Source organism: Salmo salar, chromosome ssa19 (assembly GCF_905237065.1).
Source record: "Salmo salar chromosome ssa19, Ssal_v3.1, whole genome shotgun sequence".
NCBI lineage: Eukaryota > Metazoa > Chordata > Actinopteri > Salmoniformes > Salmonidae > Salmo > Salmo salar.
The window spans coordinates 16,192,024-16,218,551 of NC_059460.1; the positions used below are offsets into that span (position 1 = coordinate 16,192,024).

General features: G+C 43.4%; 1 protein-coding gene across 1 annotated transcript in view; it reads right to left on the reverse strand.

Moving 5' to 3' along the window:
- Positions 1–26,528, reverse strand: part of adarb2 (adenosine deaminase RNA specific B2 (inactive)) — a 63,989-nt gene that overhangs the window by 11,816 nt on the left and 25,645 nt on the right. Inside the window, exons 3-6 of the mRNA XM_014157458.2 lie at positions 20,296–20,410; positions 12,381–12,549; positions 9,455–9,606; positions 8,144–8,315 (exon numbers count right to left, since the gene is read on the reverse strand). Coding sequence (XP_014012933.2) covers positions 8,144–8,315; positions 9,455–9,606; positions 12,381–12,549; positions 20,296–20,410 — 608 coding nt within the window. The remainder of the gene's footprint in view (positions 1–8,143; positions 8,316–9,454; positions 9,607–12,380; positions 12,550–20,295; positions 20,411–26,528) is intronic.

Sequence of the window (26,528 nt, forward strand, 5' to 3'; positions counted from 1 at the left end):
GTACTATATTGGTGGTGAGATGATAGTACTATACTGGTGGTGAGATGATAGTACTATACTGGTGGTGAGAGTACTGTACTTGTGGTGAGATATTAATTTAATATACTGATGGTGAGATAGAAATATACTGGTGGTGAGATATTCCAATACTGGCGGTGAGATAGTAATATACTGGTGGTGAGATAGTTATATACTGGTGGTGAGATAGTTATATACTGGCGGTGAGATAGTAATATACTTGTGGTGAGATAGTAATATACTTGTGGTGAGATAGTTATACACTGGTGGTGAGATAGTGCTATAGTGGTGGTGAGATAATGTAGTATTATACAAGTGGTGAGATAGTAATATATTGGTGGTGAGATAGTTATACACTGGTGGTGAGATAGTTATACACTGGTGGTGAGATAGTTATACACTGGTGGTGAGATAGTACTATAGTGGTGGTGAGATAATGTAGTATTATACAAGTGGTGAGATAGTACTATACTGGTGGTGAGATAGTAATATACTGGTGGTGAGATGATACTATGCTGGCGGTGAGATGATACCATACTGGTGGTGAAGTACTGCAGTACTATACTGGTGGTGAGATACTGTAGTACTACACTGGTGGGGAGATACTACAGTACTATACTGGTGGTGAGATGATACTATACTGGTGGTGAGATAGTAATACTGATGGTGTGATAGTACTATACTGGTGGTGAGATGATACTATACTCGTGGTGAGATAATACTATACTGGTGGTGAGATAGTAATACTGATGGTGCAATAGTACTATACTGGTGGTGAGATACTGCAGTACTATACTGGTGGTGAGACGATTCTATACTGGTGGTGAGATGATACTATACTGGTGGTGAGATAGTAATACTGATGGTGCGATAGTACTATACTGGTGGTGAGATACTGCAGTACTATACTGGTGGTGAGATACTGTAGTACTATACTGGTGGTGAGATACTACAGTACTATACTGGTGGTGAGGTGATACTATACTGGTGGTGAGATAGTAATACTGATGGTGCGATAGTACTATACTGGTGGTGAGATTATATTATACTGGTGGTGAGATGATACTATACTGGTGGTGAGATGATACTATACTGGTGGTGAGATGATACTATACTGGTGGTGAGATAGTACTATACTGGTGGTGAGATAGTAATACTGATGGTGCGATAGTACTACACTGGTGGTGAGAAACTACAGTATGATACTGGTGGTGAGATGATACTATACTGGTGGTGAGATGATACTATACTGGTGGTGGGATGATACGATACTGGTGGTGAGATGATACTATACTGGTGGTGAGATAATACTATACTGGTGGTGAGATAGTAATACTGATGGTGCGATAGTACTATACTGGTGGTGAGAAACTACAGTACGATACTGGTGGTGAGATGATACTATGCTGGTGGTGAGATGATACTATACTGGTGGTGAGATACTGCAGTACTATACTGGTGGTGAGATGATACTATGCTGGTGGTGAGATGATACTATACTGGTGGTGAGATGATACTATACTGGTGGTGAGATGATACTATACTGGTGGTGAGATACTGCAGTACTATACTGGTGGTGAGATACTGCAGTACTATACTGGTGGTGAGATGATACTATACTGGTGGTGAGATAGTAATACTGATGGTGCGATAGTACTATACTGGTGGTGAGATGATACTATACTGGTGGTGAGATGAAACTATACTGGTGGTGAGATGATACGATACTGGTGGTGAGATGATACTATACTGGTGGTGAGATAATACTATACTGGTGGTGAGATAGTAATACTGATGGTGCGATAGTACTATACTGGTGGTGAGAAACTACAGTACGATACTGGTGGTGAGATGATACTATACTGGTGGTGAGATGATACTATACTGGTGGTGAGATACTGCAGTACTATACTGGTGGTGAGATGAAACTATACTGGTGGTGAGATGATACGATACTGGTGGTGAGATGATACTATACTGGTGGTGAGATAATACTATACTGGTGGTGAGTTGATACTATACTGGTGGTGAGATACTGCAGTACTATACTGGTGGTGAGATGGTACTATACTGGTGGTGAGTTGATACTATACTGGTGGTGAGATGATACTATACTGGTGGTGAGATGATACTATACTGGTGGTGAGATAATACTATACTGGTGGTGAGAAACTACAGTACGATACTGGTGGTGAGATGATACTATACTGGTGGTGAGATGATACTATACTGGTGGTGAGATACTGCAGTACTATACTGGTGGTGAGATGATACTGTACTGGTGGTGAGATGATACTATACTGGTGGTGAGTTGATACTATACTGGTGGTGAGTTGATACTGTACTGGTGGTGAGTTGATACTATACTGGTGGTGAGATGATACTATACTGGTGGTGAGATAATACTATACTGGTGGTGAGATAGTAATACTGATGGTGCGATAGTACTATGCTGGTGGTGAGAAACTACAGTACGATACTGGTGGTGAGATGATACTATACTGGTGGTGAGATGATACTATACTGGTGGTGAGATACTGCAGTACTATACTGGTGGTGAGATGAAACTATACTGGTGGTGAGATGATACGATACTGGTGGTGAGATGATACTATACTGGTGGTGAGATAATACTATACTGGTGGTGAGTTGATACTATACTGGTGGTGAGATACTGCAGTACTATACTGGTGGTGAGATGGTACTATACTGGTGGTGAGTTGATACTATACTGGTGGTGAGATGATACTATACTGGTGGTGAGATGATACTATACTGGTGGTGAGATAATACTATACTGGTGGTGAGAAACTACAGTACGATACTGGTGGTGAGATGATACTATACTGGTGGTGAGATGATACTATACTGGTGGTGAGATACTGCAGTACTATACTGGTGGTGAGATGATACTGTACTGGTGGTGAGATGATACTATACTGGTGGTGAGTTGATACTATACTGGTGGTGAGTTGATACTGTACTGGTGGTGAGTTGATACTATACTGGTGGTGAGATGATACTATACTGGTGGTGAGTTGATACTATACTGGTGGTGAGATGATACTATACTGGTGGTGAGTTGATACTATACTGGTGGTGAGATGATACTATACTGGTGGTGAGATACTGCAGTACTATACTGGTGGTGAGATGATACTATACTGGTGGTGAGTTGATACTATACTGGTGGTGAGATGATACTATACTGGTGGTGAGTTGATACTGTACTGGTGGTGAGTTGATACTATACTGGTGGTGAGATGATACTATACTGGTGGTGAGTTGATACTATACTGGTGGTGAGATACTGCAGTACTATACTGGTGGTGAGATGGTACTATACTGGTGGTGAGATACTGTAGTACTATACTGGTGGTGAGATGATATTATACTGGTGGTGAGATAGTAATACTGATGGTGCGATAGTACTATACTGGTGGCGAGATAGTACACTGGTGGCAGACCTGGTTTCAAATACTATTTGAAATAATTTCAAATAATTTAGTTGCAAAACTGAAAACCCCACCCATCTGTCACTCCAAATAGTATTTGAACCCAGATCTGAATGGTGGAGAGATACTAGGTCTAGATGTCTCTAGACTGCCTTGTCATTTGCTGTTTAGACTAATCTATTTTCCAGAATACATTAACAAATAGATGGGGCATAATTACCATGTTTATAATGATTTCCTCCTTTCAGAGCAAAAGAACAAAGATATAGAAGCCCTCTGTGTGTACCTGGGTTGTGTAGCTGTGTACTCACACAAGCATTGGACTAAAGAACTTATGAGAAGCGCAATCAGAGGCAAACATTATGTTGCTCATTTTTACACCATTGTTCTTTTTGTTAATCAATGTATCTTTATCATGGCTGCAATAATTGCAATTATCTTTTCCTCTCGCATCCCCGTTCATGACTAATAATGAGTCATTATGTTTTTTGCTTCCCCGAGCAGTCAATTAACATCGACGTTTTCCAAGAATCGCTAAAGTGCGCTAACTGCCGCCCCGGCCGTACCTGCGCCACCACAATCTGTTAGTGGGATCTGTCCTACCTTTCCCAAACAAAGCAAAGAGCTCTATTCTCTCTTTTCCCCTCCCGCTACTTCCACCAAAACAGAAATGATTTAGCTTGAAATATTAATTTACCTAGGAAGCAACGCTGTGAATTAGAAACATATTTTAATCTCATGCAAGAAAAGACAGCCATCTGGCTGTTGCATGGATTTTAAAGGGGGAGACTCCCTCCCTCTCCCCCTTCTCTCTCTATCCCTCCTTCTATCCCTCCCTCCTCCTCTCCGTAAACGGAGACCATTAAAGTAATGTGTTCATCTACATAAAATCCAAATGGAAGATAAAGGTTCATAGTCATATGAAAGCCATTTAGGCCCTTCAATTAAAACAAGTCATTGACTTAATCAAACATCCACTCTCTGGTCAATCAGGTGCCCAACCCTGTTGTGCTTTTTCAAAAACACTAACGATAACAATAATGACAATAGTAACGATCACAATAATGACAGCAATAGTAATGATGATTAAAAAAAATATATGAAAAAAAGCTTTCATGGTGGTTCATTTACCGTAACATAACTTTACGCCTACGCAAACAGACATGATGACATGAGAGAGTGGGGGATGAATGAATGGAGGGAGATATATGATGAAGGGAGGGATACAATAAGGAGAGTAACTGTGGGACAAACAGACAGTGGCAGTAGGGCAGCCTTCACCTCGGATGTGTCTATTTACAGCTCAAATGGTATGGCTACACTAGGATAAAAGGCTAAAGCCCCCTCTCCTCTCTCTCTTTCTCTCTCAACCCTCTTTATCCCTCTCTCTTTCACCCTGACCTTAATTATCTAGGCCTTTACTGACCCACTCACTTCAGTGGAGGCCAAGGATAATTTACAAGGATTTAAAACGGAGAAAGAGGAGTGGAGAGGGAGAGAAAGGGTGTCGGACGGTATCTAGCTTGGTGGAAAGAAAGGAAGAAAGAAAGAAAGGAAGTAGGATGTCCCTTTTCCTTTCCCCTGACTGCCGTGTCGTATCCCTCTATTTTTTGCCAAGTAATTGCTTTCACCTATGGTGGTGACCTAGACAGATGTAATCGCTGCGTCTCCAGCCCCGGCCAACTGAATCATATTGGGCAGATTAACGGTCACTTTCAGGGGGAAAGAGGAGAGCCACCTCAGAATACACTATATATACAAAAGTATGTGGACACCCCTTCAAATGAGTGGATTTGGCTATTTCAGCCACACGTTGCTGACAGGTGTATAAAATCGAGCACACAGCCATGCAATCTCCATAGACAAAAATTGGCAGTGGAATGGCCTTACTAAAGAGCTCAGTGACTTTCAACGTGGCACCGTCATAGGATGCCACCTTTCCAACAAGTCAGTTCATCTAATTTCTGCCCTGTTAGAGCTGCCCCAGGCAGCTGTAAGGGCTGTTATTGTGAAGTGGAAATGTTTAAGAGCAACAATGGCTCAGACGCGAAGTTGTAGGCCACACAAGCTCACAGAATGGGACAGCCGAGTGCTGAAGTGCGAGCGTGTAAAAATCGTCTGTCCTCAGTTGCAAAACTCACTACCGAGTTCCAAACTGCCTCTGGAAGCAACGTCAACACAAGAACTGTTAATGAAATGGGATTCCATGGCCGAGCAGCCGCACACAAGCCTAAGATCACCATGCGCAATGCCAAGCGGTGGCTGGTATAGTGTAAAGCTCGCCGCCATTGGACTCTGGAGCAGTGGAAATGCGTTCTCTGGAGTGATGAATCACGCTTCACCATCTGGCAGTCCGACGGACAAATCTGTGTTTGGCGGATGCCAGGAGAACGCTACCTGCCCAAATGCATGTACTAACTGTAAAGTTTGGTGGAGGAGGAAAAATGGTCTGTGGCAGTTTTTCATGGTTCGGGCTAGGCCACTTAGTTCCAGTGAAGGGAAATCTTAACACTTTAGAATACAATGACATTCTAGACAATTCTGTGCTTCCAAATTTGTGGCAACAGTTTGGGGAAGGCCCTTTCCTGTTTCAGCATGACAATGCCCCCGTGCACAAAGCGAGGTCCATACCGAAATGGTTTGTCGGGATCGGTGTGGAAGAACTTGACTGGCCTGCACAGAGCCCTGACCTCAACTCCATAAAACACCCGCAAAGGGGGGACCATCTCCATATTAATGCCCATGATTTTGGAATGAGATGTTCGACAAGCAGGTGTCCACATACTTTTGGTCATATAGTGTATCTGTAGCTAGCTAGTCGAGGGCCTAACTCTCCCTGCTCGCTGCAAATAAAATGTCAAATAAAATCATTACATAGAAATATAATGACTAGAACGGACAACTTACCATGATCATTTGAATGGTATACTCAAGAGTACACTCAATATGGCCGCCGGTCCACTGACTTTCGGCATGTCCGTTTTAGTAATACTATTTCTATGGCTTAAAACATCTCTGCTAAGTGACTAGTTAGTCTGAGTGAGCAAGATACTGCCAAAATAAAGGTAAACGAGGAATACAAAGTATATTGAATGCAGGTGCTTCCACACAGGTGTGGTTTCTGAGTTGATTAAGTAATTCATATGTGTGTGTGTGTGTGTGTGTGTGTGTGTGTGTGTGTGTGTGTGTGTGTGTGTGTGTGTGTCTGTCACCAGATCTCAACCCAATTGAACACTTACAATATGGGAGATTCTGGAGCGGCGACTGAGACAGCGTTTTCCACCACCGTCAACAAAACACCAAATTATGGAATTTCTCGTGGAAGAATGGTGTCACATCCCTCAAAGTGCCAGACACTGTAGAATATATGCCAAGATGCATTGAATCTGTTCTGGGTCGTGGTGGCCCAACGCCCTATTAAGACACTTTATGTTGGTGTTTCCTTTATTTTGGCAGTTAACTTTATGTATCAAGATCATAGACAGGTGTGGCCAGGCAGATGTTGTTGTAGAACCAATTAGCCTCCAAATATTGGGAGAATTGTAAGGGAAACAGTGCTGCTAGCTGCTATCGCCACATCTCTCCCTAGTTGAGTGAGATAATACAGCTAATGTGTGGACACTCATGCTCTCACCTCCCGGTGGAAAGAGACAGGGTGAGAACTAGAGATTTAATGTAACATCCCTTTCTTTAACCACCGTATCGAGAACAAGGAGATCATTCGTTGCTGTCAAAAGATGCCTCAGAAAAAAAAACACACAAGTGGTGAATAAACAAAATCACCCTGAACATTTACTTAAGCCTCGATACACTACCGCCTTGTCTCCCCTCATGTCAGATCTCAGAACCCTCTGACTGGGTAGGTGGTGGGGGAATATCACACAGCTGAGGTAGCAGCCCTTATTCACCGTACTGTGGGTGTACTGTTAAAGACTGTTAAAGACCATGGTAGTCCCAAATGGCACCCTATTCCCTAATTAGTGCACTAGGCAATCTAAGACCAGGAGGTAGTTTAAGGGTCAGGGGATTCAAACAATGGACGATCCCTACATGAACTAATTAGTGTAGGATTATCCTATGCAAACTCATATAGAAAATAAGCATCATTCAGTCAACAGGAGAAAAATCAACAACACAAGTCACTGACTGACTGACTGACTGACTGACTGACTGACTGACTGACTGACTGACTGACTGACATCTCCGGTTCCCTGCTCCGGTTCTGTCTCTCCTGCTCTTGGGCAGAGAGTTATCCACCACACACAGAGTAAATACCAGACCAATCCCAACCCTTCTCTGTAGTCAATAAAGCCATCTTTTTAAATGCTCTGTTTAAACAGGGATCATGTGTTTTCATAAAAAGGTAATCCACCAATAAAGATAGCCCTCAGATCAATAGATGGCTGTGTTTTCGTTCCTGTCTGTGGAGCGTGTGGATTACTCAGAGTTTGGCTCTGTGAACATCGCCCTTTACTTTCTGACTTCCACTGTTTTGTTTTACCTCTGGCTATGACTGTCTGTCTGTTGATTCAACAATTTTCATCCTATCCTCTGAAATGTCATGTAGGCAGATCATATTTGCTTTACCTTTGAGGACATAGCAGGTCCTAAAATTCGACAAGGGAGGGGAAAAGTGTGTTTTCATGGTGGTGTGTTTGTGATGATCTAACCTTGTGATCTTGTCTGTGCAGGACATGGTGATGAGCTGTTCCCCTTGCAGTACCCCGTCCCAGGTCTGGACTGCCCCTCTGGAGGACCTCACAGGCAGGGTCCCCTCCCCGGACTCGATCTTGGTCCTCAGGTGGCTGTGGAACTTCTTCAGCAGGTGTCTGCTGCTGTGCACTGGGAACAGAACAGAGCCAGACGGTCAGTCTTATTTGTGTGTCTGTGTGTGTTAATTGATTCATTCATGCATGTCTGTGTATCTGACTGGTTCTATTCAGTACGTAGCACACATGATCATGCCTAACTTTGTGTCTCTATGTTCTGAACGTCACTATTGCCTGCAATTCCACCTCATATCCATCCCATATGGAAATCAACCAAAAGGGGCAATGATTCTAAACCCTTTGCCAAGTAGTTCTCCACTACAGATTTCTTTCTCTCTCTCTCTCTCTCTCTCTCTCTCTCTCTCTCTCTCTCTCTCTCTCTCTCTCTCTCTCTCTCTCTCTCTCTCTCTCTCTCTCTCTCTCTCTCTCTCTCTCTCTCTCTCTCTCTCTCTCTCTATGCAATGAAGTTAAAGTTAAAGTTAAGCCTTGAGTTCCCCTCTGAAGTATTGAGGAAAAGGCAGAGAAAGGTATTATGGGAGCCCCTTCTGCATAAGTAATTTTCTAATCTGTAAAAGCTGATTGATGAACATTTAAAAGGTTTAATGACCAAGAAAGTGAAGTTCAAAGCTTTCCAGGGAGACAGTCTCTCAGTTCCTTTCATACTGGCGTGATTCATTTGCCTCCTCAAATGTTTTTTTTCTCCTTCATTTTAGTGTGTGTGTGAGTGTGTGTAAAAAAACCTCCACGTCAATATAATGATACATCAGCAGCATGGGTACAGTGCTGAATAGATCTGTCTAAGAGAAAAAAAGGAGGGGAAATATTTTTGATGGAAAACTGCCAAGCAGATTACATTGCTAACCCTGTAAGTCACACATAAAAACGAATGCCAGCCGTCGCCATCTAAATGAATATACATTTTTTTATGGAGTAAGCATTAAAATGTCATCTGTTCAGCACAGTGGCTTGGCAGTCTGAAAGGCCTGTGGATGTAATGTGACATGAAAGGGATGCCAGTTTTCTGACAGCGTCTGACAAAAGCAGAGCAGTCGCTTTCAACATATCAGCCGGCAGAAGATGATCCCTTAAAAAAAAAAAAACTCTGGTAAAGGGGAAAAAGACACCAAACCACGAGGAAGACAGGAGAGAGGGAGGGAAAATAAACGAGAGATAACGAGAGAGATGAAGATGGAAAGAGAGAGTCTGTCTTACGGTCTGTGGTGATTTCGTAGGGCGAGTTGAGGCGAGCGTCTCCGCAGGGCGACGTGCTGATGTACATATGGAAATGGACGTTGTCCCTCAACCGGTACCCTGACTCCTTGTGCCGGACGAATATCGACTCTTCCCAGTCCTCTCGCCTTTTGCTTCAAAGACAAAGAAAAAGATAGAAGAGATGAGGAAAAAAGAGAGTGACCACTATCTATCACAGCACACACATAAACCCCCCCGGCCCCCGTCTATTTTTCAATGATGAACTGAAACAGAGGGAGAGAGCGAGTGATGACAAACACTGGCCTTCTCCCTGACCAAAGCAGTTTCTCTCTCTGTCACTGTCGGCCCCCTGAACATTACTCAGTCTGTCTCAACTGGATGATACATCACGAAGAGCGGAGGGCTGTTGGTGTGTGTGTGTGTGTGTGTGTGTTTAAGTGTATATGTGTGTGTGTATACCAGTTTCTCTTACATCATCCCTGAATGGTTGAAATGACTATGATCCTTGTCTGATACTAGACACTAGGCTACCCACTAAAACTCCAGCCAGTTATTCAGCTACTGATTGTGATGTGTGATAGTAGTTGCTACTACGAACTGAGGCTGCAAATATTTGTTTTACTCAAATATACTTTAATTTCACAAATCCGTATTGAACCATGCCACATGTTTACTATTTAATGCCTTGAATTTAAATAATTCAGTTCTAACATATACTAATCGACTCAGAGCTCGCCATTGTGATTTTTCATCATTGGAGACATTATGCATTGCATGATATTACAGTATATTCCCTATGTCGCTTTCGTTCTCAAACCTAGACTTTTTATAGTATATATCAATGATGTCACTCTTGCTGCGGGTGATTCTTTGATCCACCTCTACGCAGACGACACCATTCTATACATCTGGCCCTTCTTTGGGCACTGTGTTAACAAACCTCCAAACGAGCTTCAACGCCATACAACACTCCTTCCGTGGCCTCCAACTGCTCTTAAATGCTAGTAAAACGAAATGCATGCTCTTCAACCGATCGCTGCCCGCACCCGCCCGCCCGACTAGCATCACTACTCTGTACGGTTCTGACTTAGAATATGTGGACAACTATGAATACCTAGGTGTCGGCTTCCTATTTCGCAACAAAGCCTCCTTCACTCATGCTGCCAAACATACCCTCGTAAAACTGACTATCCTACCGATCCTTGACTTCGGCGATGTCATTTACAAAATAGCCTCCAACACTGTACTCAGCAAATTGGATGCAGTCTATCACAGTGCCGTCCGTTTTGTCACCAAAGCCCCATATACTACCCACCACTGCGACCTGTATGCTCTCGTTGGCTGGTCCTCGCTACATATTTGTCGCCAAACGCACTGGCTCCAGGTCATCTATAAGTCTTTGCTAGGTAAAGCTCTGCCTTATCTTAGCTCACTGGTCACCATAGCAACACGCGCTGCAGCAGGTATATTTCACTGGTCATCCCCAAAGCCAACACCTAATTTGGCCGCCTTTCGTTCCAGTTCTCTGCTGCCAGTGACTGGAACGAATTGCAAACATCACTGAAGTTGGAGACTTATATCTCCCTCACTAACTTTAAGCGTCAGCTGTCAGATCAGCTTACCGATCACTGCAGCTGTACACAGCCCATCTGTAAATAGCCCATCCAACAAACTACCTACCTCATCCCCATATTTGTTTTAGTTTTTCTGCTCTTTTGCACACCAGTATTTCTACTTGCACATCCTCATCTGCACATATATCACTCCAGTGTAAATTGCTAAATTGTAATTACTTCGCTACTATTGGCCTATTTATTGCCTTACCTCCTTAATTAATTTGCTTACACTATACAGATTTTCTATTGTGTTATTGACTGTACACTTGATTATCCCATGTGTAACTCTGCGTTGTTGTTTTTGTTGCACTGCTTTGCTTTATCTTGGCCAGGTTGCAGTTGTAAATGAGAACTTGTTCTCAACTGGTCAACCTGGTTAAATAAAGGTGAAATAAAAGAAATAGGGTGAATATACGTCAGTTGTGGCATTATGTTTGGCTATTTTCATAGGACTTATCTTTCCCATTAGCTTTCTCTTGCTCAGCCGCTGAGACTCTGGCCCAGTGATTATATTAGACATTGAGGAAAGACAAAAGTCAATATGCTGTATTATGCTAATATGACATTAAAGGAACTAGCCTTTTCTACTCTAATTTGACAGGCTAGCAATTTAGTAGCCAGAAGGGCCTGGCAGGTAAGATTGGTCCATAGTAGCACATGATGCAATTTACCAAAGTGGTTGTGTAGGTAGGAGAATTTCAAACTAAAAACTAGAATTTTTAGAAGACTATGCTTCTTCTCTGGTGGGGCGAATATTAGGTTTTGGAGAGGTAGTTATAGCGGTTTCACAAGCTTATGAATGTAACGTATATCATTTTAATCAGGAATTCATTGCTTTGACACAATAGCAGTCTGCCTACAGTATGACGATTGATTGGGAAAATGTCTTTGTTGTATAACGCTTCTCTGTTACCATGGTGCTAAGTAAGAACAGAATTGTAATTTAATTGTAGCTACAAGTCATATAATATAATCTGATTTAGCATCTTATTTTTAGGAGCATTTAATGAACATCTACGAAAAATAACTCATGAATAGTGGTTTAAAAACACATCCAGTATATCACCTTAATTTGCATATCCCTCACTTTACTTGTAAGGATAATTAGTAAAACACCCCTGCCTACTCTTGTACTATTCAAAGGAGACAAAATTAGATGGTATTACTGAGAGTAGAGGAAGCACATCAACACTTTACTTAAAGCCTGCAGGTATAATGTTTTATTAGATGCTATAAGCTTGTATGAGCCCTTACAATGAGGCCTTAAAATACGGTTTATAATATGTTACAGGAGCATTCGATGTTGTTACCTTAAGAAGAGCTCTAACTGAGAGTAGAGGTAGCGAACCAAGGCTCTCCTGGCTGTGATTTCAGCGTGACAGTCGTTGACCACCAGTCCTTGGTTACTGATGTATTCTCCCTTGATACATTTGGTCCCGGTAGATAGCGCTACCACCTGGACTTGTCTCAGGTCCAAACCTGGCAAAGACAGAGAGAGAAAAAAAGGGAGACAACAAGTGTTAGAAATAAAATAGCTTTATTACGTTTAAAATATAATTTAGAACTCATGACTCACACTTCATTGTGTCATTTGACAGAACACCACGTCATCAAGTAATCATGTGGTGTGAAAATAATGAAACAAGAGTATGTCTAGAGTCTGCATTAGTTATGGGATAACAGTGGACTCCATCAACAATTCTCCACACCTAAATACCTTTAACCAGATACCATAGGCCATTTCTGAATGGCACTATATTCCCTATATAGTGCACTACTTTTGACCAGGCCCTGGTCAAAAGTAGTGCCCCATGTAGGGAATTTGGTGCCATTTGGGACACAGACCATTTAAATACCATGTCAGACTTCAGGGGAACACTTCAGGTGAACACTACTACCACTCTTTGAAACGTGATTGTTAGTGAACCCAGTAGGAATAAACCCACCCTTGCAGCCCATAGATCCCCTCCTGCCACAGCCCTGAAACCTATTTGTTTGATTTTAATTCAAAAGCACTGTGGTTAAAAAATGGGCTTCAGCAGCAGGATTTTTGACAGCATAAACCATGAGTGTGTGACGGGGCTGGCTCAGCATGCTTTAACCACCGTCAGTCTCCTTTTCTCTCCTCCGCTCTCCTCTCCTCTGCCCGCCACAAATCTCTCCATCGCTTCACAAATTCAGGGTTCACTGCGTCCGCCGGACCTGGAGGCAACGCGGGAGCAACATATGAGCTTTTATCTGCTGTGGCCCAGATGGTATTGTAGTCAGGCAAGCAGACAGGCAGGCTAGAGTGTGTGTGTGTGTGTGTGCATGCAGGCAGACAGGCGACGAGCCACCTCTGCCAGGTTGCCATTAACAATAAGAGCAGCTCATATTGAGGTGGGGTTAAAGTCATGGCCTCTGAAATCCATTCGGCTAGCTTTGACTAACCACCTTCTGACTCAGTGGCTGCTTGGATAGAGCAAAGGAGGACGGAGACATATGAGATATGGTTCTTCTCATGATGCATTTCCTAGCTTCTTTATACGTTCTTGTAGCAATACTATATTGTTGTCCCCCACGATTAATTTCGGGGAGGTGATTTTGGATCAGTCAGTTAGTCCGTTAGTCACAAGCGATATCTCAGAGAGCATTGTCCCGATTTTGACGAATCTTGGGTGAATGATGCGTCTTGCCATTAAGATCCGGCATTTACAAAATTACACTGATTGGCCAGATGGTGGCGCTATAACAAGAGATTGAAAATGCAAACTTTGAAAGGTCACGCATCTCACCACATTTTACCTAAAGTCATGAAGAAATTTGGATTTTCCACCAATGTGAATTTTAAAACGCTACTCTGCTGGCAACGAATGACCGATCTGCACAAAACTTGATATATAGCATCTATGGATGTCTCTCAATGCAATATTTTCCTCTCAATGCAATATTTTCCAGATTAGAACCGAAAAAACATGGCCTCTATAGACCAATAAACATTAATGTGGGCATGGTCTGGAACAAAGGCATACAAATCAGTCAAGGATATTCGTATTGTATCAAAATGTGTTGCTTATTTTTATAAATTTTTTACAAAGTAAGTTGACTGAGAACACATTCTTATTTACAGCAATGACCTGGGGTATAGTTACTTACAGGGGAGTGGAGGGGGGATGAATGAGCCAATTGGAAGCTGTGGATGATTAGGTGGCTGTGATGGTGGGGGCCAGATTGGGAATTTAGCCAGGACAAATGTTGCGAACACCGGCAAGACTCAACATATGCAAGAACATTCATATCGACCACACGTTATAATGGGCACATGTTTATATCTCTTGATCTGTTTGATGAAATTTGTCACACATGCTCAGGGATTGGAGTCTAACTAACCCACAAGATATCTCAGACATCATTGACCTGATTTTGACAAAACTTGGGTGAATGATGCGTCTTGCCATAGAGATCCATAATTTACAAAATTACACTGATTGGCCCAAGGGGGGGGGGGGGGGGGCTGCACCATTCTTGGGGGACGACATGTTTGCTGTTGCCTTGTTGATTATGAAACGGTTCTGGCAGCGCAATCTGATTAATCAAAAGTGCATTCCAACCATGATGTTATTTAGCACAATATCATTTCTAGCCGTGAAGCACTATATGATCAGTCAACTAACAGCAGCAAACCAAGGCAACAATGTGGCAGCTGAATCACCTAGCGTAGAGAAAAAAATGAAGCCATGAATGAATAAATTATGCTCTTTGGTTGTAGAAACTCCACTAACACAATCACTCAGAGAGATTGGTGCCCTGGCTAGCTCTTAGCGGAACCACTGCAACACCAGCCCAGACCAGGGAACCCACGCCAGGAATTTCAAGATTAATGTTAAGGACAAACCAGATGCTGGCTGCTCCTGCTCTGTTATGTCAACTAGTGCCAGCTCTGCACGGCCTCAGTAGCCAAGTCAAAACCATAATGCAGGTTGAGTGCCAAGTTGAGAAGGAACAGATATTTTACCTCTAGCAGCATATTTTGAGACACCTAAACCTATGTTTTCTGCGTCTGAAATGGCACCCTATTTCGTTTGGGACGTTCCCCTAGATCGAAATGATTTCCTCAGGACTAGCCTATGTGGGGTAATAGCTTGGTCCAATAACCTCACCATGGTTCATCCTCTGTTATGTCATCTACTGTACAGTGCCAGGTTGAGTCTTAGTGTGGTAGCAAACCAACACCTCCAGGTCTCATCTATCCTCCACATCAGCCCTGAGCATGCAGCAACATGCCTCGTTCTGGGGAGATAATACAAGTTAAACGTGCCAAATGCAACACCCTTTTCACTCTCCTTTTTTTCTCTGATGTTCCACTTAGCAATTGTTTAGATCCATTTTGCGGGGGATAATTTCTCCTAGCTGCTCTTCATCTCACCATGAAATTGCCACCAAGCAGCCCCTCCCTCTGAGAGGAGAAAGAGAGAGCGGGAGCGCGTGAGAGAGATTTTAAGTGGGGTTAATAGCTATCATCAAGCAGGTATTTTCCAAATTAGGTTTGTCTCATCAGTTTCTATCAGCATAAGACTATTATCATAAGGAAGCCTTCTGGAGTAACTAACTTCAGTCATATTTCAGTTTAGTAAAGGCTACTATAGAGTTCAACTTTCCAATTTTCTACTGTTATCAGCTCTGTTATCAACTAAATCAAGTTTGTATTCTTTATTCACAGACCATTCCAGTTTCTTTGTTGCTGTAGACAAAGAGACACGTTAACAGACAGAAATAAGATTTGTCTGTAATAAGAACCCATTATTCTTAAGTACTAAAGGAACATTAAAATGATGTTCTTCTCCTGGAGTAAAAGGAATTGTCGTCAAGCCAAGGTTAACGCTAGTGAACTCATTTGCATGCCACTAGGCTATAAAGAGACTCATGAAGGCAAGATGTTTGAAGATCTTCAATGTCAAATTAAGATGTGTATCATCCTTAGAATCAATATGAAAATATATCTGATACAATGAGAGAGAGGGGTAGCTAGGAGAGAAAATTATGTTTTTGAACCTTGAAATCTTTCTGGGTGTGCAACTCTTTAACGGCCTCTAGAATTGACGGAATTGTATTATATGTGTGTCCCAAATGCCACCCTACCGTATTCCCTTCATAGTGTACTGCTACAAGCTTGGCACACCTGTATTTGGGGAGTTTCTCCCATTCTTCTCTGCAGATCCTCTCAAGCTCTGTCAGGTTGGATGGGGAGCGTAGCTACACAGCTATTTTCAGGTCTCTCCAAAGATGTTCCATCGTGTTCAAGTCCGGGCTCTGGCTGGGCCACTCAAGGACATTCAGAGACTTGTCCCGAAGCCACTTCTGCATTGTCTTGGCTGTTTGCTTAGGTTCGTTGTCCTGTTGGACCGTGAACCTTCGCCCCAGTCTGAGGTCCTGAGCGCTCTCGAGCAGGTTTTCAACAAGGATCTCTCTGTACTTTGCTCCATTCATTTTTGCCTCGATCCTGACAAGTCTCCCAGTCCCTGCTGCTGAAAAACATCCCCACAGCATGATGCTGCCACCACCATTCTTCAGCGTAGGGAGGGTGCCAGGTTTCCTCCAGACATGACGCTTGACATTCAGGCTAAAGAGTTCAATCTTGGTTTCATCAGACCAGAGAATCTTGTTTCTCATGGTCTGAGAGTCTTTAGGTGACTTTTGGCAAACTCCAAGCGGACTGTCATGTGCCTTTTACTGAAGAGTGGCTTCCGTCTGTCCACTCTACCATAAAGGCCTGATTTGCGGAGTGCTGCAGAGATTGTTGTCCTTCTGGAAGGTTCGCCCATCTGCACAGAGGAACTCTAGAGCTCTCTCAGAGTGACCATTGGGTTCTCGGTCACCTCCCTGACCAAGGCCCTTCTCCCCGGATTGCTCAGTTTGGCCGGGCGGCCAGCTCTAGGAAGAGTCTTGGTGGTTCCAAACTTCTTCCATTTAAGAATGATGAAGGCCACAGTGTTCTTGGGGACCTTTAATGCTGCAGAAATGTTTGGGTATCCTTCAAAGAGTCTGAATACTTTCCGAAGGCACTGTAAAGGTAATAGGGAGCCATACAAAGTGTACTACTAATTTGAATAACTATGACCCATGACCTTACGGTAGTGTTGACAACAGGGTCACTTCAATCTCTTGATTCGGAAAAATATGAAACATCATTCTCATGATGATAATTAAATTTAACCTACAAATGCACTCTATTCAAAAACAATCCACTGCCCTCTGAACTGACAGTGTTATTAGCCTTTCTGTCCTGACAGTGCTGTCTCCATACAGCCGTCTTACCCAGGGATGGCAACAGGCAGCCCGTGGGACAAAACCGGCCCGCAAGTGATCTTTTTTGGTCCCCCAAAGTTTTTAGTAAAACAAAACAAAAATATAAACGCAACATGCAACAATTTCAAAGATTTTTAATTCCTTAGGCCCTAATCTATGGATTTCATATGACTGGGCAGGGGCGCAGCCATGGGTGGGACTGGGAGGGCATAGGCCCACCCACTGGGGAGCCAGGCCCAGCCAATTAGAATGAGTCTTTCCCCACAAAAGGGCTTTATTACAGACAGCAATACTCCTTAGTTTCATCAGCTGTCCGTGTGGCTGGTCCCAGACTATCCCGCAGGTGAAGAAGCCAGATGTGAAGGTCCTGGGCTGGCATGGTCTGCAGTTGTGAGTCCGGTTGGACATACTGCCAAATTCTTTAAAACAACATTGGAGGTGGCTTATGGTAGAGAAATGAATTAATTACATTCTCTGGCAACAATTCTGGTGGACATTCCTGCAGTCATCATGCCAATTGCACGCTCCCTCAAAACTTGAGACATTGTGTTGTGTGACAAAACAGCACATTTTAGAGTGGTATTTTATTGTCCCCAGCACAAGGGGCACCTGTGTAATGATCATGCCATTTAATCAACTTCTTGATATGCCACACCTGTCAGGTTGATGGATAATATTGGCAAAGAAGAAATGCTCACTAACAGGGATGGAAACAAATTTGTGCACAAAATTTGAGAGAAATAAGCTTTTTGTGCTTATTTATTTCAGCTCATGGAACATGGGACCAACAACACTTTACACGTTGCGTTAATTTGTTTGCTCAGTATACTGAATATACATTTTATTAAGAACTTCATTTTTTTGGTACAAAAAAAACTTAAAATCACCAGGAATTCAGCTAAAACGAAAAACGTTACATATGCGATCATGGCTCAATGTAATCAAGATATCAAATGATTGTTATTTTCAAGTACAATCTCTTTTTGGGCTTGGTTGTGGTCAATTTGCAGTGTACAAATGATTATGATTATGTTCCGGCCCCCCGACCATCCACTCCAACCTTCCCCACCTCTAACCTGTCTTTGACAACCTCACTTCTAAGCCTTTTAAAATGGGGTATTATTGAATGACAAATTCATAAAAATGCAGGGAGGCAACAAGAGATAAGAAAAAGTATAAAAAGAGAGAAATCTTCTGTGGAAATGGATACCCAGCACCAGACTTCAAAACATTACAAAGCAATAATTCACTACTTGCTTCTCACTCTCTGAACTGTTTTTATTTAATCTCCTATGATTTCACTCTATGGGAGAGAGACTCACATATCCTAACTGAATTACAGGCTGTGTTAAAACATCTCCATACCAAACAAGTAGTCAATAAAAAAGACTTTGGCATTTGTCATGCGCTCCCTCTGCATGCTTTCCAAGGGGAACTCTGATGTCCTAAACTAATTTCCATCTCCAAGGACCAACACTATCTTAGATACAAATGAAATTATCCACACCTTCTAACCCAATGACTTTTCTGTTTACTTTGCCTTCTACAGCCACATAACCAATAAGAGCCTCACTGTGCCAGTGACAAATCAAATCTCGCCCAGGTTGGAATTGTCTCCACAGGCCTTGAATGGGAGTACGTTGGGCAGGGGAGGGGCTGTGGTTCAAAGTCAAGTCCCTCTATTAATATGTCGGTGGTGTGTGCACAGGACTGAGACAGCCAATAGATGTTGAGAGAGAGAGAGAGAGAGAGAGAGAGAGAGAGAGAGAGGTGACCAGCAAACAGAACCCCTAGTGTTCCTGTCAAGTTTGTGTCTGCTGCCTGCTAGCTCGCTGTAGCTCTCGCTCTCTCACAATCACAAATACTTGGGCAGTTCCAGCAACAGCTGTGTACGCGTCTGGATCTTTGAAGATAACACTGCCTATTAATAAACAAAAAGTGCCAATTATTGAGCGGCAGGGAGAGTAGCGGAATAAGATTAGGTCAAGGCGAGCCGGGTCTCAGTGAAGTCTAAATTGATGAGCCGCCGCTCTCGACACAGACAGACTGCTGGAGATACTGATCCATCCTCACCAGCCACCACACAGCCATCACACTGAGCCCCACAGACTGCAGCCAGGCAAAGAGATAAAGCTCTCCACTTAAGCACACTACAGCTCTGTGTGGGAGATGTGAGCTAGGGCCCAATGTAAATACCAGGTGGAAATAAAGACAGGATGCGCCCCCAAATGGCACCCTATTCCCCTTATAGTGCACTGCATTTCACCAGGGCCATTAGCCGTATGAAGGGAATAGAGTGCCATTTGGGGCGCGGTTGAAATGTCTATATGAGATATAAGATCAAAAGTCTGACTAAAATACATATTATTGAAGCACTAAATTGACATTTTGTTTATTAATGTCTGTTAATTCACTTGGCTAATAGGCTAATAGGGTTATTAGTTGCTAAAAGACACAGATTGTGTGTGAGGGCCCAATATAAATTCCAGGTGAGGAAAAAGACTGGGAACAGTAGATGCAATCAAATCAAAGTGTGTTTACAATGGACATTTTAATGGCTTTTGTTGGCTAACAGGGCTATTGTCCAGTTTTTAGACATTAATAACACAGTAATGCACTCCTGACGATTGACAATATTAAGAAAGTTATTGAGGGAGTTAAACCCTTCTGTAGTTCTCTAAAACCAGCGGAGCTACTGTCAAACCGACAGGAGTGTAGGTACTGTTGCGCGGTGTATAGCTGGATGAATGACACGGGTACAATGTCTGTCTTCATCTCCCCCAGGGACCACGGTCAATACATAATTCATATCAGAAGTATATGACACTCTGCAGGTGCATGAGGATGCAGTGGTCTCTCTCTCTCTCTCACTATATATATATATATATTTGCCTGGTTAAAAATGTAATGTGATATAAAAGTCAATGAAATGTACCATACCTCTGGTCATTACGATGCCTGCCAGGGCTCTGAGTCGTGCATGCATGGGGGTGCAGCTGTCTGCCAGTTCCTGGTATTTCTCCCTCACCAAGCGGAATATTGAATCGGCAAAGTCCTGCAAGACACAATCAGTTTCTTTATTTCGATATACATGGTTTAAAACATATTGTTTTCATATTGGTTAGATAGCCCTTGAAGAACAAAAAGAACTGTTATTGTTAAGAGGTGTTATTTATACAGATTAGCCTAGCAACGGACATAGATAACCAGAGAAGTGTGGAGGTGCTAAGAGGGTCACAGGTGATGTTTAAGACAGACATGATTACATTAGTTAAGTACATTTCACATTTAAATGTACACTAGAAAAGGTAGCGACACACAAATTGATTCAGGCAAAAGTTTACATTTAATCATATACCTCCCCTCCCTCTGATTATCCAACATAAATACATAGCCACACAAAACTAAATGTGTGAACAAGAAGAACAACATTTGTTGTCTAAAGCACTCTCACTAGTGTGGTTAGGGTTAGGGTTCGTTCATAACAATCTGCCTATTGAGAAACACAGTAGCCCAGTCAAGCCTAGCCACGCCTGGTCCCTCCAAAAACCTTATGTAGACCAAAGTAGCCAGCCCTCCTTCAGACAGCCTACCGTAGCCAACTGAAGAAACCCATACTATCAACTAAAATAAGTTGGCAACCTGTGCACAGTGATTTCACACCATCTCAAGCCCCGTGCCTGGTACTGAAGTTATTCTGCGTAATAATCATCAGCTTAGTCTCTCAGTCTCTCACCCTGGCCAAGTAGAGATTACAATGTGGTGGGAGAGAGAGAGAGAGAGAGAGACAGAGAGAGAGAGAGGCAGCTAGCCTCTGTCCCTTAGCAGTTAGCAGCCGAAAGATTGAGCAGATAGCCGATAGCTCAGAGGACATAAACAGACACGGAGGCGACCGGTTAAAGAACAGAGAGAGAGAAAAAAGGAAAAGAAAAAAACGATTAGGGAGCATATTTCTCTTTATAGCCTCGTCGCTGGGCCCTGGCCGTGAAACATTCCTCTCACACATGGAAGAGGTAATGGTGACAAGGGCGTTCACAGCTTGTGGCGTTCTCAGGGGAAGCTGTAAGGCGGCTGGTGGTGGTGCTACACTGTCACCAACGCACCATCACCAACAGTCTGGGTAGTAAGGATCAGCATGCACTGGGGGAGAGCTGGGATCTCCCATGATGCCTCTGGGCATACTTAGGATCTAGAATGGTGAGAAACATGCCGCTCTGATCTATCACTATAAGATGACTACAATTACACTGTATGTGAGTCATTTGGTTGGTTTGTAATGGTGAAAAGTAAAGTGCTTCTGCCTGTTCAAGACACCAGGCAACTGGGAGGTGTCAAAGTGTGAGATACTGTCATCTTCAGGGAGATAACTGTGGTGGCATGATGCTATGCTGCTCTTCACCTCTGTACAGCATTATGACTTGTTGTCACACTGAGAACTTCAACCAATCATAGATTTCTGTTCTGGCAATGTGATAGGCCAACACGTTAAAAACAGTTGTCAAGCTCCTAGTCATAGATTAGAATCTGAGTGGCTTCAGAGGTTAAAATCCCTGAAAACAAGCACAAGCACTGTCCTTCTTTTTTCGTAGTGAGATCTAACCAACTGTAAGAATACTTTTGTTGGTTGTGGCAGAATTGGGTTCTTGCGTCTCGATTGGTCACAATTTAACTATGTCAAGTCCTTTGCCACTTTTAAGTATTTCATTCATGACATTATGTGGGTTAAAGGGAACTGGCAGGTGTTAGTGGCCCTCAGAGCCAAGGTGCATTGTTCTCTGGCATCATGCCCTGCTTTCTCCTCCTCCACCCTCTTCCTCTTCTCCTCTCCTCTCCCCCACCTCTCCTCCACAGACCCGTGGACGTCTGATCTGATCTTGAGGTGAGACGTTATGTGCCATGACTTTCTCTCACGTACAGCACTGTTGGGGAAATGGCGTGATCTCTCCCCCTCCTTCTCTCTCATGGTAGCTTGGTGCGACTGCCACCCACCACTGCCACCCTTATGGGGGTAATGTTGCAGAATAACAGGGCCAAGAAGCTTGCTAGACAGTAATGTGCACCCAGATGAGGGGAGGAGGAGGAGAGGAAAGGAGGGCCACCTCCCAACTGAGTGCTCTCCCCCTGGATGCACAACAAGGTTAATAACTCTACCAGCTAGACCCTAGCTGCTTCTCACCGTTTAAAATGTCACACATATTTGGTGGAGAAAGCCAGCAAACATCATCTAATAGCTGTACAGGCTTGTTCATATATGGAAACGGCAACAAGGCGTAGAGCATGTTGTGAAGTTTCAATAGAGGCCATTCAATGCAACATTACACTAGCCTCAGGTGCTGAAAAATAAAGTTTGAATGACAACTAGGTGACATTTTCCACATCATTTGGTATTCAGGACATTGGAGGCAAAGGGAAATGTTGTTCTGTTTGATTCAGAGGGACTCTGGCAGTTGATGGAGTCCATTTGAGATATCGGAGGAGGGGACAAAATGTTTATGACAATCACAGAGCAGCACTGTAGTGCCTAAACACACCGCAGTACCGTCGGGCCAAGGCAGACAGGGAAAAAGCTGTCAGGGAGATTGGCTGTGACAGTTGTAAAGACTCGGAGGCTACGCTGAGAGAGAGAGAGAGAGAGAGAGAGAGAGAGAGAGAGAGAGAGAGAGAGAGAGAGAGAGAGAGAGAGAGAGAGAGAGAGAGAGAGAGAGAGAGAGAGAGAGAGAGAGAGAGAGAGAGAGAGAGAGAGAGAGAGAGAGAGAAGAGGAGAGAGAGAGAGAGAGAGAGAGAGAGAGAGAGAGAGAGAGAGAGAGAGAGAGAGAGAGAGAGAGAGAGAAAATGTTGTGCATTATAAACACACAGAGATGAGGAGGGGACTGACTTGACTGACTGTTCATAGATATATAGACTGAGAATTGTGATATACAGACTGAGAGGTGAAACGTAGGTTAAGGGGCAAATATGTTTGTGTCCCTATTGGTATATGACTATATCTGATCAACCTTCATGCGCGAAAGTGTCACTGCAAATGAATAGTGACACTAAACAGTAATGTGTACAAAAAAGATTTGAAATGAACAAGGTTCCATAAAATATGAAGCAGCTGTTACATTTTTTTTTAACATATTAGCAGAAATCTAGAATGTAAAACATGAAATAGAAGGACGTAAAACATAACTAGCATACAAAATGTCCTGCTAAAAGCTCTACTGACTAACCCTGCTAACAGTTTCACATTTATCTCCAAGGTAATGTAGAATGCCATTGCCAATTCTCCTGCCGTCTCCATCTCCCTCATAAGTCAATATTGTGCCAGGAACACAAATGTCAACGGGGACATACACTGAGCCCTGACCCAGAAGTCTACCCACAAGTCTTTAGCTGCGTCCTAAATGTCACCCTATTCCCTATATAGTGCCCTACTTTTGACCAGTCAAAGGTATTGCATGATATAGGGAATGGGGTGTCATTTGGGGGGGGACACTTTTCCCTCTCTGGGGGCCCGTGGGGCTGATGGGGAGAACTAAAACACACTGCATAATCTACTATGGAGGGAAATATTGTAGGTTAATACTAAGCAGGATGTGCCAATACTGCTAGCTGATAACCATGCTCCAGGTGTCAACTGAGGATAAGACTACATCTGAGGATAAGACCTCTCTCTCATCACCTTCCCACAGTGAGGTTTTCCTCTATTTCATGTACTGTAAGTGGCTTTGGGAGGTAATTCTGTTACCATGGCTACGTTACATTACATTATATTTGACAATGTTACTGTAGTTCCATCATTTTCAAAGTAAAAGTCTAATAAATTGAAATTGATTTAATGTGTTTAATCCTAAAACCCGATCCACACCAAATTGAATGGGCCACCTCTAAAATAACCTACCTCTGTAGTATTTTAAGTAAAATTCATAAGCAGGGAATTCCCTATCCTAATCATGTAAAAGGACTCTGGGAAACTGCGGAGATGGTAGAGGCTAATACTATTGCAATTAACGCCGGTCATTGTGTGTGGGGGGCACTAGCATGCGTTACCAGCAGCACATCCATGACGGCCGAGAGCATTGCAATCTCCAGTTCAAGAAAATCCAATCATATGTCTGCACGAGTGGAGGCCATTTTTTTCACCCCATGCTGTCGCTATGGCTTATCAGGTGCCACCAGAGCAGCGATGGCTGCATAAAAATGGGGCCATGTCTTATATTTCTTTATAGAGGTATTTAACAATTCATTCTCCAAGTTTTAATAGTGTCTTCCTGCTGCCTCTATATCATCCCTCCCTCGCCCCTGCCGCCGAGTGCGAGGCTTTTGAAAGGCGATATCCATTCAACGTGTAAAACCTTGCCTCGGGGGCTTTTTATATTCTCAAAGTGCCAGGCACCCGCAGCGAGACAGATTCTCCTCTTGTTTGTACTCTATAACCTGTACCATTAGTCTCTCTCTCTCTCTCTCTCTCTCTCAAAGCTCCATCACAGACACCCAACACACTAACATTTCTCTCCTTTTATCTCTCGTCCTGTTGGTTTGCTTTTGTTTTGCCACAACAGACACCGTCGTGTGACAAGAGGACTGGCTGGAAGATGAACTGTGTACAGATTTGCGAGCCGTGCACTGCTGCCGTGTTGCCTCAAACCATGTCCAACCTTTCCTAGTATCATGTCCAGATGGCCATGCAGCCTGCGGAACAGATTTCTACCCCACCATGCTTTTAGCATCATCAGCAGGGTGCTGTCAGTCAGATCGGCCAGGCTGAGCCACAATCATTAGGAAAAAAGCTTTTTCCTATCAACCACATGCTTGATGTAGAGCAGAAAGAAAAGAGTGATGAAAGGGGGGTAAAAAAGGATGGAGGGAGGAGAGTAAGGGCATTTTGTCTGCTTCTGGTTCTGTGCCTCCTGTCCTTGTTTCCATGGATGGGGGAAGAGCTAGGCTGCGACACCGCCGAGAGGTTGCCGCCGACAATGCACCTGGCGAACCCACGTGGTGACTTCACATTGTTTTCTGTAAATGGCCGATCTAGAAAGATAAACTCGTAACCACATTGGGGTTAGAGCCAGAGCCAGAGCCAGGGCAGAGCCAGATCAAGCTGACCCATTAGGATGTGACCTACATGGGTATATAACAGACACAACCACCCATTCAAATCAACCAGCTCAGATGTAATAAAGATGAAAGTTTAAGTGCAGCGCTGCTTCAGGTACATACTCTCTCAGAGCAACAGAGAGATATACTGCGAGCAGACAGGCAAGGCAGGTGAAGTGTGTGTGTGTGTGTGTGTGTGTGTGTGTGTGTGTGACGTCAGGTTCAGGTGATCATGTCAGAAGGCGTCTCGCTGGCGTTGCCTGCCTTCTGTAAAAAGACAAAGACAGGGGGTGGCATTTCGTTATGTTACTGTCGACGTGTTGGCTAGATGTGCTGATAGCACAGTTTCCTGACTGACAGGACAGCCCTGGGAGGGACTTCGCATCACAGATAATTATGACCGTTAATGTCACCTGACACTCATATCACAACCAGCAATAGGAAGACAGTCCTAGGCTTTGTCCGAAATTGCACCCTATTCCATAGTGCACTACTTGTGATAAGTAGTGCACTAATAGGGAATAGAGTGCCTTTTGGGACACATCCCCCCAGTTATAGCCTAGGTACAGAGCACATCCTTGTAGAACAAACAAATAGTGGAAAATACATGATATACTGCATTAGTCTGTTAGGGATGGGTAATAACTTTACCAAAACAATGTCATTCATTCATTAGATGGAGGAAGACGTTAGTTTGACGGCCGTTTAATGGTGGTGTTGAACACAACATTGTGTGGGCTCAACAGAGAAAGCTAATCCACATGGCATGACCCAGTGCCTGTATTGACCTTCTGATAAACAGATGCTGGATGGGGGTCAGGTTCTTCCTAAGCCTCATATCTACCCCGAACTGCGTCCATCTGAACATACAGATCCCAACAAATCCATAAACTACCACAACAAAGCTGCTATCAGGATCAACTTCATCTGGGGCAGTGTGTGCATCCCAAATGGCACCCTATTCCCTATACTCTATGGGCCCTGATAAAAAAAAGTAGTCCACTAAATAGTGAATAGGGTAGGGTGCCTGTTGGGACATAGCCACTGTTTGATGTAACCTGGCGACGACAAGAACAATCCTGACCTGGTTTAAC